A 15122-nucleotide genomic window follows, 5' to 3' on the forward strand; every position below is an offset into this window, starting at 1 on the left:
TTAAGCAAACATGCCATCAAGATTCACCTTCAAGAACAATAGATTTAAACAACAGTGACTGGAGCTCACAAGGACTTATGATATTTTAGATTTGAAGGTACAGATTGAAGTCAATATGCAACCTAAATTCATCCTCAAGAGTAATGAGATTTACAAAAACAGTAAATGAAGCTCACCAATGACTTGTGATATTTCAGAATTGAAGGTGCAGATTCAAGCAAATATGCAATCAAGATTCACCCTCAAGAATAATGGGATTCACAAAACAGTGACTGAAACTCAAATAAAGTGAACAAAACAAACTAACCTAATGACATTTTAGACTTGAAATTAAGTAAAAGCTTCACAAACAAGGAGTTGAAAAAAAAAAAAAGTTGAGAAAGGAACACGTCCGTACAGAGTTGGGTGTGAAAGACTCAGCTGCCTCGTGCAAGCTGGGTCTATTTAAGCCTAGTTGTGTCCAGGCGTGGAAATGCTAGCCTGGCAAAGATCTCCTACTTAGTGGTGTCAAACGGTATAGATGGGCCAGTCTTAGTCGGGCCTAGCCAAAATTTAGGGGTTTCAACCAGTCCGGATGGGCCAGTCTCAGTTGGGCCTATTCGGGTTTGGCTAAATTTTAGGGTTGCACCATGAACGCCCATTTAACTAAACGGACTTAGCTACGACTAACATGGTACGATTAATAATGTGGCCAACAGGTATCGGGCTGCCATAAAAGGATATTAACCTAGCCTTAGCCGGGATACAGACCTAGTGATCTTTAAACGGGACTTCTTAACTTAAATGCAATAGTCGAGTATTCAAGCTGTTAAACTTATTCTATTAAAAGTACAGTTCAACCGTAAAGATATCCTCCGAACCCACCATTAATTCACCATCACAATCACATAAATTTTATTTTTACATTTTAATTTTCCATTGTTAAAAGATGCTTGAATTTTTGCTTTACTTTTCATTTTATTGATCACAAAATAGAAATTTAAAATAGTATTAAAGGGGTCGGACTAGGTCGGGATTAAAGGAGTTAGTTCAGATCAGGCCAATAGGATACTCGTTGGGCTAGGTGATTGCACCGTGTACTACCTATTTATAGTGTCAAGTTCAATCGGGCCTATCAGTGCGGGTTTAGAATTGCTACTTTTACCTTTACAATTTTTTTTTTCTTTTTTATTCCATTATTTTCATTGATTTTCTAGATACTTCTTGCTTTCCTGTCCTGCGAAGCAAACGTGAGCAACGTGATCGAAGCTTATCCAAAAAATTAAAAAAAGCAAACTTGAGCGAATCAAGGGTCCGTAATTACTTACAGTTGTGTGACAGCTAACAACGATGCCGTAAATCGGACTCTTTGGACTGATAATCCCAAGTCGCCAAGTCCCAAAACCCAAATCCCAAACCGCCACCTCACGTGCCGTGCGTGTGCTCGGAGCCTCGGTTTCGGGGTTTAACCCAGTCAAAACTTCTCCATCGGCGCACTTTAGCCCCGCGGCCCCCACCGGCCCCCACTCCCCTGAAACTTGAAAACCATATAATACCCCTGCGTCTCTGGTGAGTCTGGTCTGGTCTTGTCTACGTAGTTCACATCATCCTTTAAGACGTTAACTCCAAGTTCACAAGCTTTTCTTAGCTATGGATTTTTGGCAGAGGGCGAGAGCCTTTGCTGAAGAAGCAGCAAAGAAATCACAAGAACTCACAAAAGAAGCAGCGAAGAAATCTCAAGAACTCACCAGAGGAGCATCCAAGATATCCGATATCGTCTCAGAGACCGCCAAGAGATCGAAGGAAATTGCTGCAGAGGCTACCAAGAAAGCCGATCAGATTAAGGTTGAAGCATTGAAACGAGCGGACCAGATCAAGACCCTCGCCGAGGGGATCTCTCCTCAGTTTCCCGTTTCTGCTATTTCACTCATCGATTCTTCGTACGCTGACCCTTCCTCGTCAGATCTTGAGAAATTTGGCGTTACTGATGAGCTGCGAGAGTTTGTGAAAGGAATTACACTTAGCACATTTCAGGATTTTCCCATGGAAGGTACTTGGTTTGGCTTTTCTATGCTAAATCCTGATTTTTGTTTGTTTTCACGTATAGTTAGCAATTGTAAGGATTTGGCCAAAAAAAAATATATATCATATTTTGCGGTTTCAATTTATTGATTCTCTTCGTTGTTGATAACCTCGGAATTTTGTTAAAATTCGTCCCAATGTCTAATTCAGTTCCAAGTTTCAGCTTGGAAAAAAAGGTTCTTTCGTAGAAGTCTTTTAAACTCTATAATGTACTTTGGGATATTGAAACCTTGAAGGCTTGTTTGCATCAAGTATGGTCCAGACGATCGATGCATTTTCTGTGATGTTCTGATAATACGTACGGGAAACTGGGTTAAATTCTTGCTCACTGTTTCATGAGGAAATAGTTTATAATTTTAAAGCATTACATGTTTATGCTTTGTACTACCTCTGTGCATCTGATTTCTCATCATGAAGGTTTTAGCGTGTAAACTGCACAATTTAAAATCATTGTGCAAGCTTTCTGACAGCTGGGCACGTTGTGGATTTCATGATTTTTCATGGAGAATTGAGCACTTCAGCTGATGTTGTATGAGGACATTGTTCACAAGCACCTACATCCTGGACACTGTTGATAAAAATACATCTTCGACATTATTTCTTTGTTAACCCCCCAGAAAAAAAAAACCTGATGAGTTGTGTTCTGGTTGCACTAAATTTTATACATGAAGACTCCACAGCCTTTGGTAGTAAGCTTCTAGTCGCTGGTTGGCTTGTCTATGAATGATAACTTAACTGTGTTTCATTTTCAAGTTGGCCTGGTGTCATCATGGATGCGTGTGATTCTGGGGCTTTGGAGGATCAAACCCACAGTTGCATGGGATTGAGATTGAGCTCCTTCTTTTTTTAAATATTTAAATGAGCTTTGTTGGGTGAGGTTGAAACAGCATATTGGAACTAAAGCAATGACCTATCGTTGATTCCATGAGTTAAACTGATTTTTCATTGGAGAACTCTAGGCCCTTGGACTGTATATTCCCTAGGATTGTGGTGGGACTATGGCGCTGGAAAAATTGTGCAGGTCATGTGAGGTGATAACAGACTCTTTTTTCATCTCGTGTACCATCAATAAAGTTTGAAGGGCTATAAAACTTTCCAGCTGCCTTCCTCTTGGAGACAGCTACTTTGAGAAGCTGAGTCTCTCTCTCTCTCTCTCTCACACACACACACACACACACACACACACACACACACACAAACGCAAAATGCGTGAGAGGGCACACAGCCTACATGAGCACTCCTTTTCTGCACCCACATCTTCCCAATGACAGTTAGACTTTCCTGTTATAAGGAGCTGAAAACCTATCTACACTGGGGAATACAGTAGAAAAGAATATAACAAACTACTCAAGTTGCTGCATGAAGTATTTGGAACTTTTCTATAAGAATTTGGTTGCATTAAGAAGCTCAGTCTATATCTCCTGTCTTCTTCTTTCTCCTTCGATCTCTTAAGATTTGAGGAACTATAAGAGCAATGGGCAGAAACATGACCTTAGGAGAAGTGAGGAAATACATGCATAACTTAGGCCTTGTATCAAGTATGACTTCGAATACAGCTGATTGGAGGAAAATGATCCATAGAGCCAACCCCATTTAGTTGGGAGAAGGCTGAGTTGTTGTTGTTGGAGGAGCATATGCTATCCACTCATGCATGTCATGAAAGTTTTTGCTTTTGATGAAGTTGGCCTACCACCCCCTTTTATCACAGTCCAACGCATTTGCGTTTTTGAATGATTATCAATGTTCATCAGACTTCTAATTCCTAAGCCACTTTATGGACCTTGAAGAATTTCGGTTAGAGTGTTTTGTAAGTTCCATTTTTTCTTCTTAATAGGTATATATCCTAGTACCATTGGATGTTTGTTACCGAGATACTGGAACATTTCATTGGTTTCTCCATCTCATTTCTACTCACTTTACCCAGTTCCTGAACTGATTTTATGTTGGTTTGTAGATAAGCCAGAAACCGCTGATGTCCCCACAGTCTCAAATGTCAGACAGGATCTTACAGAGTGGCAAGCAAGACATGCAACTCTGGTTCTCTCTACAGTCAAGGTAGGTATTTCATTCATTGTTATCAGGGTATTTGAACTCTTTCTTAATTTATTTTTTATTTTCAGTAAATAACTATTTTTCCAAGAAACACATTAGATATGAAGATCAAACAAACACACCAATAGTGAGCAAGATGCTACAGTTAACCCCCAGAACCATATTAGTATGTTTGTTAACTAACACATACTAAAAGTTTCTATCTCAAAAAGGAACACTAGTCCCAAAATGCTTCCTAGGTCAAAGCACCCCTTGTTTTGCCAAATCTTCAACCAACTCATTGTGCGTCTTGGGTTCCGTTGGAAAGTGCAATTGTTCAAATGGGAGAATGAGAAGCCAAATTAATCTAATAATTTCAAAGTCCCCAAGGTTCCTTCAGATGATCCTTCATCCAATCAAAGTACATTTAGTCTATACCCCATTGGGGCCTCAGATCGTGCAGCTGGCTTTTCATTTTTTCTTTTTGGTTTAGATTTAAACATAAAGTTGCAAGTTGCACATAAATGCACCATTTCCCTTTTTCCCTTTATTTTCTTTAAATTTAAGATTTTATTTGAGTTGAAAGTAGCTGATTTATTCAGATTAAAGAATATGTGGAAATAAAATTTTATAACTTGATCTGTAAGTTGCACATAAATACTTTTATTACTTCTCTTCTTATACTTGTGTTCTGCTTGCGTACATCATGCAAATTGTGAGTTTTTTTTTTTAATATATTTTTTGTACATGTATGGAAGAGTATGTCCTCCTACAGTGTGTTATATATGAACAATGGATGATCTCTCTGAGTCTGGTTCCTGTAACTGTCATTCCTTTGTTTAGTAGGCCATAGTTCAATCTCTAAGTTCCTCTGCCGTATTCAGTTTTGGTTCATTGATTCTGATTAGAGTATTGCATTTGGCTAATGTGATAAATTCCATCATTTTTGGCTTGAATGGATGGAAAATCTATGAGAAATAATCTTCCCAAATCTTCCATTTGGTGGCCAGTTTGTCTTGAAGTCCTCTTCTGATGCCAACTGGTAAAGAAGCTAAAAAAAGAAATTGTACGCAGTTTCAGAATTACCCTTAAAAAATTGCTAAATTAGTTAGATATCTGAAAAAAAATTAGTGTTTGTGAAAGCATTTTAAATTATATATTGTGTAATCATGTTGTTTCAATATAAGAAGATTTCTATACACTTGGAGAAGGATATTTGTCCTCTTCAAAGGCTCATGTCCTAGAGCTCAAGGATGGGCTTATTGTAAAAACTGAAAGCATACTCATGGGCAACAATATTTTGTTTGGTGCTTGTTAACGTTACTGAAGGATTGGACTTTCCTTGAGCTAGTCTTGGGAAACCTCTTTGTGAGCCTTGTGCTGTAAACATTTTTAATATTATTCCACACTTGTTTAAAAGAATGGTAATGACCCTAAATGCTACATAGCTTAGTCCATCTTTCATCAATCATCATTTATAAACAGTTTATTAGTGAACTGCGAGCTAATCTATGTGTTCCAAGCTATCTTTCTAATGAGTTTTCTTTGCAGGAAATTTCTAGGTTAAGATATGATTTATGCCCACGCCTCATGAAAGAAAAGAAATTCTGGAGGATATATTTTATACTAGTGAACAGTCAAGTGGCTCCGTAAGTATATCTTCTATTGAAGGAAGCATCTAATTTGGCATGATAATTGTAATTTAGTGAATATTAAATCTCTTGGTGTTGTCAACAATTTTGTTGGGTGGTTGGACCCTTGGAAAGCCAGTGCATATATGTTTGTCTACTTTTTTTTTAAATATTTCTTATAGATCTTACAGTTAATTTAAAAGCTGGTCCAAAAGAAACTGAAAACTGGGGATGTAGGGTGGGGAAGAATCTCAGCTATTATTAGTTAAAAACTGAGACCATTCTTTACATGTTAGTTACTTTGTTGTGAAGTGTTTGTTCGTCTAACCAATTCTAATGTTGTATCTGACTGCATCTTGGGTCATGATGGAGAATATTGTATTTTGTGTTACTTTTACTACCACAATCTATTTCTTCAATTGGTCCAAAGCTCTGGTTCAACTGTTCATCGAGTTATCCTCTATGTCGCTCTTTTTCTGTGGATGTCTCTTTTATCTCCTTACATTTATGTTGATTGTGAATTTCAGAACTCTTTTAGGGAAGAAAAAAAGGGAAAACAACAAGGTTACCCAGTTTTGCATTTTAGTTTACAAAACTACCCAAAATATTAGCCCTCCTTCTTGACAGATTTTGGACATTTTTGCCCTTGAAGTCTTCCCCCCACCTCCACTCCCACCATCATCTCTGCCCTCTGCCCTCTGCCCTGACCTCCCGCCCCATCCCTCAATTTCTTCACGATGATTCTTGCTAAACCACCAAAAACGATTTCCATTTGGTGGCACTGATGGCGGGAGATTGACTGAAAGCTCCTCTTCTGGACTCGGAATGCCTCAGAGATGCATCTGACGAAGCCAAAGTGATAGTGAATGTCGACACTGTCGATCAACCCAGCAATCAAACCTTCCCTAGTCATTAGAGCATTGAGGATCAGAATCCCTTCGATTGCATCAGCGCTGGAAGCTTCTTTGTGCCTTCTCGAATGAAGATCAATCCATTTTGGAACAACACCCTCAACATCAAAGGCTTGTACGATTGGGTGAATTTTGTGTGAAATCCGATTGCAATTTTTCGGCTTATCTTGTTTGGGCTGTGCCTTGTGGTGGGATACATTGCCACCATATGTGCTCTGCAGGGTTGGATGGGCAGGCGGAATCGCATGCCCAGGTGGAGGTATAGGGTCAGTTGCATTTTTTCCTGCTCCACCCTCTTTAGTGGAGGAGGAGGAGGAGGACGAAGAGGAAACATGAGCAGAGGCATTGACGAAGGAAGCAATTCCTCTTCTGTTGCAGGAGACAGAAGGAAACAAAGGCGATATGCGACTCCAGGAGAGGAAGAGACGACAAGGAGGCTGGCAACTTGGAAGGGAGAAGGGAAGAGCATGATTGTGGTTGTTGTTGAGGGACGAGAGGGTCTGATGGTGAAGGTCAGGGAAGATGAGAACAACATAATAATGCTTCCTCCGCCATCACCGGCCTACCACTCTATTGGAGCAATCTGCAAGTAGCAGTAGTATTGGAGGTGCGTTCAAGAACAAGGGGAATTGACATGCAGAGGGTGAGGGGAGAAAGATGCCTTGGGGGGGTGGAGGTGAGGGCAAAGGGCGGAGATGGGGGTCAGATATATGGCAGTGCGGAGAGGGGAGGTAGGGGAAGTCAAGGGCAAAAATTTCAAAAAACTGTAAAAAAGTGAGGAGTTCTGTTAATAGTAGTTGTGTAAACTGAAATCCAAAACTAGATAATCTTGTAGTTTTCCCAAGAAAGAAAAATTCCATTTTCCGACATAGATTTCAGTACTTTTTAGGGGAAAAAGGTTTCACTTTCCGACCATTGGATATATAGGGGATGGTTTGGATTGGACACATTTCAAAAATCAGAGCTAACTTCAATCCAATACCGTTCCATGTATTGACATTGCCCCTTCTATTTTCAGCTGTTCATTTCTGAACATTTTTTCAAGTTCTGTTTTTCTACAGGATTTTAAGGCTTAATTTTGCAATGTGGCTAATTCTATTTTGGCTGAAACTTGACCTGTGAGCAAAGGACCTTGGCTCTACCTGTCCACTAAATTTTGATCCCATTCGATTAGGTGGCAAAGAGTTTTTTAGAAAGCGTAGGTGACTTGTTGCCTTTCTTGTTTTGGACACTAGATCCAAATACGGGATATGGAAATCGGAAGGGAGTGAAGGGTTGAAATGGGGGAGAAAAGGGAACAGGGAAATCATGGGAAAGTGTGGAAATTGGGAAGAAGAAGAAGGTAGCAAAACAGCACTGCCTCTGCCATCCTTGCAGCCAAGCAGTGTAAGGAGGAGGAGGATGGTACTTATATGTGTTTGTTTGTGGTGTCAAATTGATCTGTCTTGGCCTGCAGTGTCGGAATGACCTCGCCGCTGACTTGGTCATCCGACGATGAGGAAGTAAAGGGAAAGAAGAGGGTGTCATCTCTTTCCTGGCTTTGTGATGAGGTATGGTAGGCTAAAACAAATCAACACCAACAAACCAATAGAAAACAGAATTGCAGTGAACCTAAAACACAGCAGAAACTTAGAGTGAACAGGACTTGAAAACAATAAAACTCAATGAAGATGTAATTCATTTATTCTGGAGGACCTATGGGGGTGATTAAGTAGTAAAAATATCAAGGACGACTAATGGTTGGATGGGCCGAAACTTGAATGAATATATAAAAAAAAAGGAAAAAAAAAAAAAAACCAGAAAATTAGCAAGTCGGAAAAATGACTCATGATCCATCCATCAGATGAAACTTGAATGAATATATAAAAAAAAAGAAAAAAAAAAAAACCAGAAAATTAGCAAGTCGGAAAACATGACTCATGATCCATCCATCAGATGAACACAATGTTTTTGTTGAATGGAGTAGGAAAGACAGAGTATAACAGTTTAATTTCAGCCCATATTGATGGTCAGATTCTCAGAATCTGTTGACTGAAAGTTAGAATGTGTTGCTGTCCGACAGAAAGTCATAGGCACTTTACAGTCCGGGAAAAAACTAACAGAATATAACAGAACATAATAACAGTGTCAGGAGAAGAGTGAACACGAGAAGATATTAGAGATCACCTAGAAGTGGACCATGATGAGAGCTCTAGCTGCTGGAATGTTGAATGACAGACAGAACAGAAAAGTGAATAGGAAGGAAAGAAGTTATGAGTAGTAGGTATCACCTCCTATGGCCTACTGTTGGGGTTCACTACCCTCCTTCCAAGGCTTTACCAACCTAATATATGACTGAATAACCACAATACATAACTCTCATGGAGCAAAATTTAGCATCAATCAAAATCGTGGGCTCTTGTAGCCCTACCACTTTATTTATAATATTCATAGGAACAATACAAGAAAGGAAACTCCCTTTGGCATGGGGTACTCTTGGCTGCCAAGCAAGCATAAAAAAAGAAGCTAAAACAATGGAAATAGAAATTGCATGAAAATAGAACTCCTACTTAGCCTATCTATTGACGAATTAGCTAATACATGTAAATAGCAACTAATTAATTAGAATTCAAAAGATCTCGGCAGCTCCATATTTCTCCCAAGCCAACTGTTCACATGGGACCCACACTAGGCCATGCAAGATTCACATCTGGTCCACACAGCTTGGCCTAGAGGCTGGCTAGTTAAGGACCAGAGCCAGAACCGTGGCCACTGTTGTGGGCATGGTTCTTGCCTATGACATTAACCATCGCCTACTGCCTGTTTTCTTCATACCGCATACACCTTCAGTTCTGCATCACTTTGGATTTCTGGCATTTTAATATCTCATTTTATTAATTTAAACTTAATTTTATATTTATTATGATTTAGAGGATACAGATTTTTTATTTTACCTCCTAAAGCATAGCATTTCACACATAAAACCCCCAAAGACTAAACCTTTTACACCGAAGGGCCCTCTGTAGGCAGCACACTTAGTTGCCTAGGTACCTGCCTAAGTGCCAAGTTGCCAAGGCGCTGTGCAACCGCCTAAGATTTCCTTTCTGCCATGATAACTATGCCATTTGATCTACCACATGGTAGATATTTTGGTTGTGTAGGAAGTTCATCTTAACTGGGTTATCTGGGAAACGTATGCCTTTTTTTATAAATAATTTTAGGAGAAAACCCTGTCTGTCTAGCATTCCCCACTCCCAGACATGTGAAAAGATCCAACTGCCCCCATGTGCGCTGGGTGGGCGTGGGAATGCTAGATGGACAGGTTCCCTTGCCCATATTTGATGTAGTACACAAGGGTTTACACAAGGAGAACCAAGATCAAGGTCGACCCAAATGGCCGACTGGGTCGACCCAGATCTGGTCCAAGTCAGCCCACGATTTGGGCTGCTGATGGAGTTACTAATTAGTTATTTAGTTTGTATTTTGAAGTCCTAAATTAGTTTCTAATTTCAAGTCATTATTAGTTTCTAATTTCTATCAAGACTAGTTTCTATTTTTATTAGATTCCAATTTTCAGTTTTTGGTAACTCGGATTTAGTAACTCTGAGTTACTATTATTTGTAAACCCTCCCCATCATTATAAATAAAGGATATGGCTCTTTTATGAGCCACGATTTTATGAAAACAAAAATATGGCTGCTGCTGCTGCTTTCTCTGCGAGAGAACTTCTGTGTGTTTGATCACAGTGATGGGTTGGTGTTCGATCCGACTCTTTGCGGCGTGAAGTCCAAGAGGCCCTTCTCTTCTACTGTTCTTCTCAATTAATTTCAGTCCTATTTTCAAGGATTAAGGCTGCTGCAACCAGGTAAGTGTTTTCTCTGTTTTCTGCCCAGAATTTCTGCAAACAGAGCATTCGGCCCCCACTGTTGGGATCAGTCCAGCCAGTGGTTTGCTCCAATCTTCTGGTCGATTGTTCCCCTCTGTTTAACTAAGGATCGATCCACTTTCTAGCTGATTCTGTTCAGCCAATGGTGAGATCTTCAAAATTTCTAGATTTTCGTCTTTTAGTGAACTGAAGTTTCCATTTTCTGGATTCTGGTTCTGCTGATCTGAATAGCATTTTCTGGACTGCTGAATTAAATTTTCTGAATATTGAAGATTGTTAGTGCTTCAACAGTTTCTGATTTAAATCTAAAACTGCTACTGGGTTGATTTATTCACCGTGTTACTGTCCTATCACATAGATACTATTTCTGTGATTTGGGGTGACTGATTGTGACCTATTTTCTGTCCTAATTCTGTTGTTAATTGATTCTGCTTACTGGTATAATTTCTGCTAGTCAATATTCCAGAATTCTGTGTTTGTTCTTTCTGTTTTCAAATTCTGTTTACTGGTTAAATTCTGGATTATTGCTGCTGTCTCCTTTTGGCTGAATCTTGATTGTTCTCTGGTTTATAAAATCCTACAGTCTTGGGTATGGTTTGGTTGTCAAATCCATTCCTACATTAATATTTTTCTATCATTATTTCTGGAATCTCAACTTGACCTTTTTCATTTCTCTTGTCTTCTCTTGAAGTATGAAAAACAGACTCACTTTGCAAGAAGGGCTCTGATATTGGGGAACTTGGGGTGGTCCATTTCTTACATGTTCATCTTTTGTTACTTGCTTTTGGAAGAAATGCCCCTATATAGGCCTGTAGTGATTTTATTCTTTTGATTTGCTCTTCTAAAGGTGGTTTTTGCATGAGCTTTTTATTTTATTGGGTGTTGGATGAACAGAATTTGATGGCAGCACATTGTTAATAATTTATTATTATATCTCACGTTGTCGTATGTCTAGATTCATGTCTTTCTAGTTTCCATAGGTTTCATACTCAGCTCTCTCTCTCTCTCTCTCATGTGTTGTTTTGTCCTATTAATCTCCAATCCCTTGCCTGCTCTTTTTTTTTTTCCATACCAGATATGAGAAACAGTACATGGAGGAGGTTAAGCTGAAAGGCTTAGAGCAGGCTAAAGATGATAAAGCAAAAGACGCTACACCAGTTGGAACTATTTCTAAACAGGACAAGACAGAAACAAACCGGCCTAATAGGGCTTCATCATCTACTGAGCAGGATTTGGATGTATTTCTCCTAGGAGATCTTGGAAGTAGTGATGAGGGTCCAGGTATATCAACTCCCTTTATAAATAAGTTAAAATACTGTCATTGTTAAATACATTGATCAGCCCATGAAATTGTTCATGCCTTGATCAAATTACTTTTTTTGGGTGAATGTGTAGAATATTTTAATACAGGAAAAAAAAAGATGCAATAAACAAAGCCAAACCGGCTAAACAAGGGAGAAGACCCTACCCAAAGACAACCAGTCTGAGAGAGAAAGGGAAAAAACAAGAAAGAGGGCAGACAAAATCAAAAGCGGGGGGGGAACAAAAAGGGGGGAGGGCAGAAACATAAACAAAATATATAACTAATGATACACAGAGAGGGGAATGGGGAAACAAAACAAAGAGAGAGATGATACACACGAATATGAGGGTTGAGGGGGGGGGGGGGGAACAAGCAAACAAAGCGAAGAATATAGGAAAAAAGGGGGGATGGCAGAAACATAACAAAATATAACTAATGATACAACAGAAAGAGGGGAATGGGGAACAAAACAAAGAGAAAGAGATGATACAACGAATATAGGGTGGAGGGGAGAAAAGCAGAAGGTCCCAAGAAGAAGCCAGATATCTATTTATTTCTTATTGTATTAGGGAAACTAGCACAATTATGAAGAATTTTATTTCTCACCTAAAAAATAATAGCATTCCGAATCTGCTACGAAGTATAAATGTGGTAGTCCATCATCTTTTGTATCTTTTCCACTAGATATGATATAAATTTGCACTAGAAGCCAGCTTACCAAGAGAGTCACATGATGTTTTATTTCTGGGAGTTGACCAAAGCTTTCGAAGAATACTTCTCCAAACGAACTTTGAGAAAGAATATTCAAAAAACTAATGCTCAAGGCTTTCAAAAGAATTCCAGCATAAGCGATAATTAGGGATAGAATTATTTTTATGCATAAGAAAGTCTTGGGTGGGAAGGCAATATACATCTCTAGATTATGAAAGAATGCCTTGGAATAGGGATAATCGGGGCAATAGAGAGAATTAGGATCCAAACAGAAGATGAAGTAAAGCAACATGAGGAGTTAGCCATCCACTAAACCATATCCCCACTACCCCTTGCTGATACCTCTCCGGATTGGGTTCTACACTTTAATCAGATCATTGGAAGTGCCTAGACCAGGGTTCCAAACACTATCTCGAAGAATAGAAGACACATTAGCCAACCTATCAGTCCCATATCATACCTAATTCTATCACTGTGTTTAGCAATTAGTAATGGGGTGCCAATTATCAAGCCGAAGATAAGTATATAAACCATCATCAATGGAAGATTTGATATGATAAGAGACAAGTTAGCGGTATTTTAGAATTTTAGTGCACGGCACCCCCTCTCACAATAGGGGGTTGAAATGACCATGACCCCCCCCCCCCCATTTGACACATCATAAACCCTCCCTCCCTGCCCTATGCGGCCGTGCATGAAAACCCTCTTATTCTATAGTACATTCTCCTGTTTCTCATGTAAAATCTAGTTTTCCTAACAAAAAAAGATAAAGTTACCTCTGCCACTACTTTTCCTCCAATGTGTGCTTTAGAATTGGGGAATCCAGAAGTGTGTATGTGCGCACGCACATGCATTCTTTATTATTTTGTCAATGCTATTGACCGAGTTTATTGATAATTAATCTTGTATTTCAGATGATGGAGATGAGGACTTTGACGATGACTTTGATAAGATTGACAACTCGGTAAGCATAAAACAGCTAGAGCTAGAGCTAGAGCTGTAGAGTATTTATACACCTTTATCATACTAATCCTTTAGAATTTTCTAAGTGCTCTACATTTTTTCTTGAGTCCTTTCTGACTAAATGGTACTGGTTGGCCATTCCGAGAACCACCTACCGGATTTGCTGGCATCATTTGGTAGAGACAAGTTATCATAAAATAGTTTTTCTTCTTGCATAAAAAATTCTGTGCACTTTCAGGATGAAGAAGACGAGAAGCAGTTGAAGAAGACAACATCAACAGGATAAAGCGCTGTTTGGTAAAAGCATTGAACTCTGAAATATTATAGAAGATGATATCAGTACTGGTTGAAATGGGGCTGTATGGCTGATGTGGCATTAGGGATGCACTCTGTTCTCTTCGTTACTTGAGGTTCCCATGAGAGACATGTGGAGAAGGGCTAGAGCCTTGCGTTCTTTGTACAATCTACCTGATGTCCTTGTTAAATTCTCATTCAAGCCTGTGTTTTCTTATAGTTCCAAGTGTCCTTACATTAATTCTGAGACTGTCCTATGTTACTTATTGTATACTCCAGTTTTTTATTGGTGCTGATAGATTCAACTAAAAAAAAAAACGGATCATTGGCTCTGGTGTAACTGTGTAAGATATCAATTTTCTACCAACATTTTATATACAAGCCCGTTTGATCTTTCTAACACTTAAAATTTCATTTTAAAGTGTTGAAGAATGCAATGATGCTTTGGATGTTATGGGGTATGTGCTTTGGTTGGTAGGCCAGGCTCAGCTAGGATGTGTGATATTTCAATTGAGCAGCAATTCACAATGGTCTAGTGAAGACTGAAGGGCAGGGTGGAAGGAGGTCATGGCATCATTGATTTATTTTCATCTCGATCTTGAAATCTTTTATTTATTGTTTGATTTTTGGCTCAATATGAAGTCATAATGAGAAAATGCCAGATGTCTTCTGTGCTTTGAGCAAAGAACGTACGGAGTGGCCCAATGTGGTAAGCCTTTTTCTCCTTGCAAAGGTAATAGAGTTTCTGCTATTGGCTTTGGCTTCTTCATGGATAATGAACCGTATCAGTTGGGTGTTGGGGTAACTCTGAATATTGGTGGAGATTGGCTTGGATTTGTTGTCCACATTTTATGTTTCCGGGTTTATCTTTGATTCTGTTTCCTTACGTATCAGTTGTTTGGCTATCAACCTACTGTTCATGGAGCTATACGGTTGTAGGAGAGAAAACACAAATTGTGTTCTCAATTAGGGTTCCTTGGTTTATCATGGTATCAGAGCCACAATTGGCCAACATCACTTTTACTGTCCTGACTAAGGTTTTTTTTTTTTTTTTTGAAAGAAAACAATTTACAATAAACTAGTGTCAACAGAAACTAGACACCTAATACTAACCATATCATGTTGCATAATAGCGTTTTACGCGATAACCTTAAGTACAGACAGGATAATCAGTGGTCCTCACAATATCAAAAGAAGTGTTGGTCAAAAAGTGGTGAAGCTCAAGTCTATGAGCCATAGTGCACCAGGGCCATGACAAAAAATGGTTAGGTTGCATTAGAGTGTTTAAACCATGAACATCACTCCAGACTTTCCAGATCTCCCACCCTTGTTTGCAAGCTTCTTCTAACCCA

The 15122-nt window shown here is 39.1% G+C and overlaps 1 protein-coding gene across 2 annotated transcripts; it reads left to right on the forward strand.

Moving 5' to 3' along the window:
• The first annotated feature begins 1545 nt into the window (after positions 1-1545).
• LOC122065648 lies at positions 1546-14172 on the forward strand. 2 transcript variants are annotated; one of them, XM_042629474.1, is made up of 6 exons: positions 1548-2029; positions 4016-4116; positions 5644-5741; positions 11575-11780; positions 13428-13477; positions 13715-14172. In XM_042629474.1, the coding sequence occupies exons 1-6, from the start codon at positions 1630-1632 to the stop codon at positions 13760-13762; spliced, it is 903 nt and encodes a 300-aa protein (XP_042485408.1). In that variant the 5' UTR covers positions 1548-1629; the 3' UTR covers positions 13763-14172. The 2 variants fall into 2 exon arrangements, with proteins under 2 accessions (XP_042485409.1, XP_042485408.1); XM_042629475.1 differs by lacking the exons at positions 11575-11780; positions 13428-13477; positions 13715-14172 and having other exon boundaries at positions 1546-2029; positions 5644-5745.
• The last annotated feature ends 950 nt before the right edge of the window (positions 14173-15122 follow it).

The sequence above is a fragment of the Macadamia integrifolia genome, unplaced genomic scaffold, assembly GCF_013358625.1.
Source record: "Macadamia integrifolia cultivar HAES 741 unplaced genomic scaffold, SCU_Mint_v3 scaffold2080, whole genome shotgun sequence".
Taxonomy (NCBI): Eukaryota; Viridiplantae; Streptophyta; class Magnoliopsida; order Proteales; family Proteaceae; genus Macadamia; species Macadamia integrifolia.

Coding starts and splice junctions, on each gene's coding strand:
- LOC122065648 (XM_042629474.1), top strand. CDS start 1,630: ATGGATTTTTGGCAGAGGGCGAGAGCCTTTGCTGAAGAAGCAGCAAAG. Junction 2,030..4,015: donor TCAGGATTTTCCCATGGAAG/GTACTTGGTTTG, acceptor GTTGGTTTGTAG/ATAAGCCAGAAACCGCTGAT. Junction 13,478..13,714: donor TTGATAAGATTGACAACTCG/GTAAGCATAAAA, acceptor GTGCACTTTCAG/GATGAAGAAGACGAGAAGCA.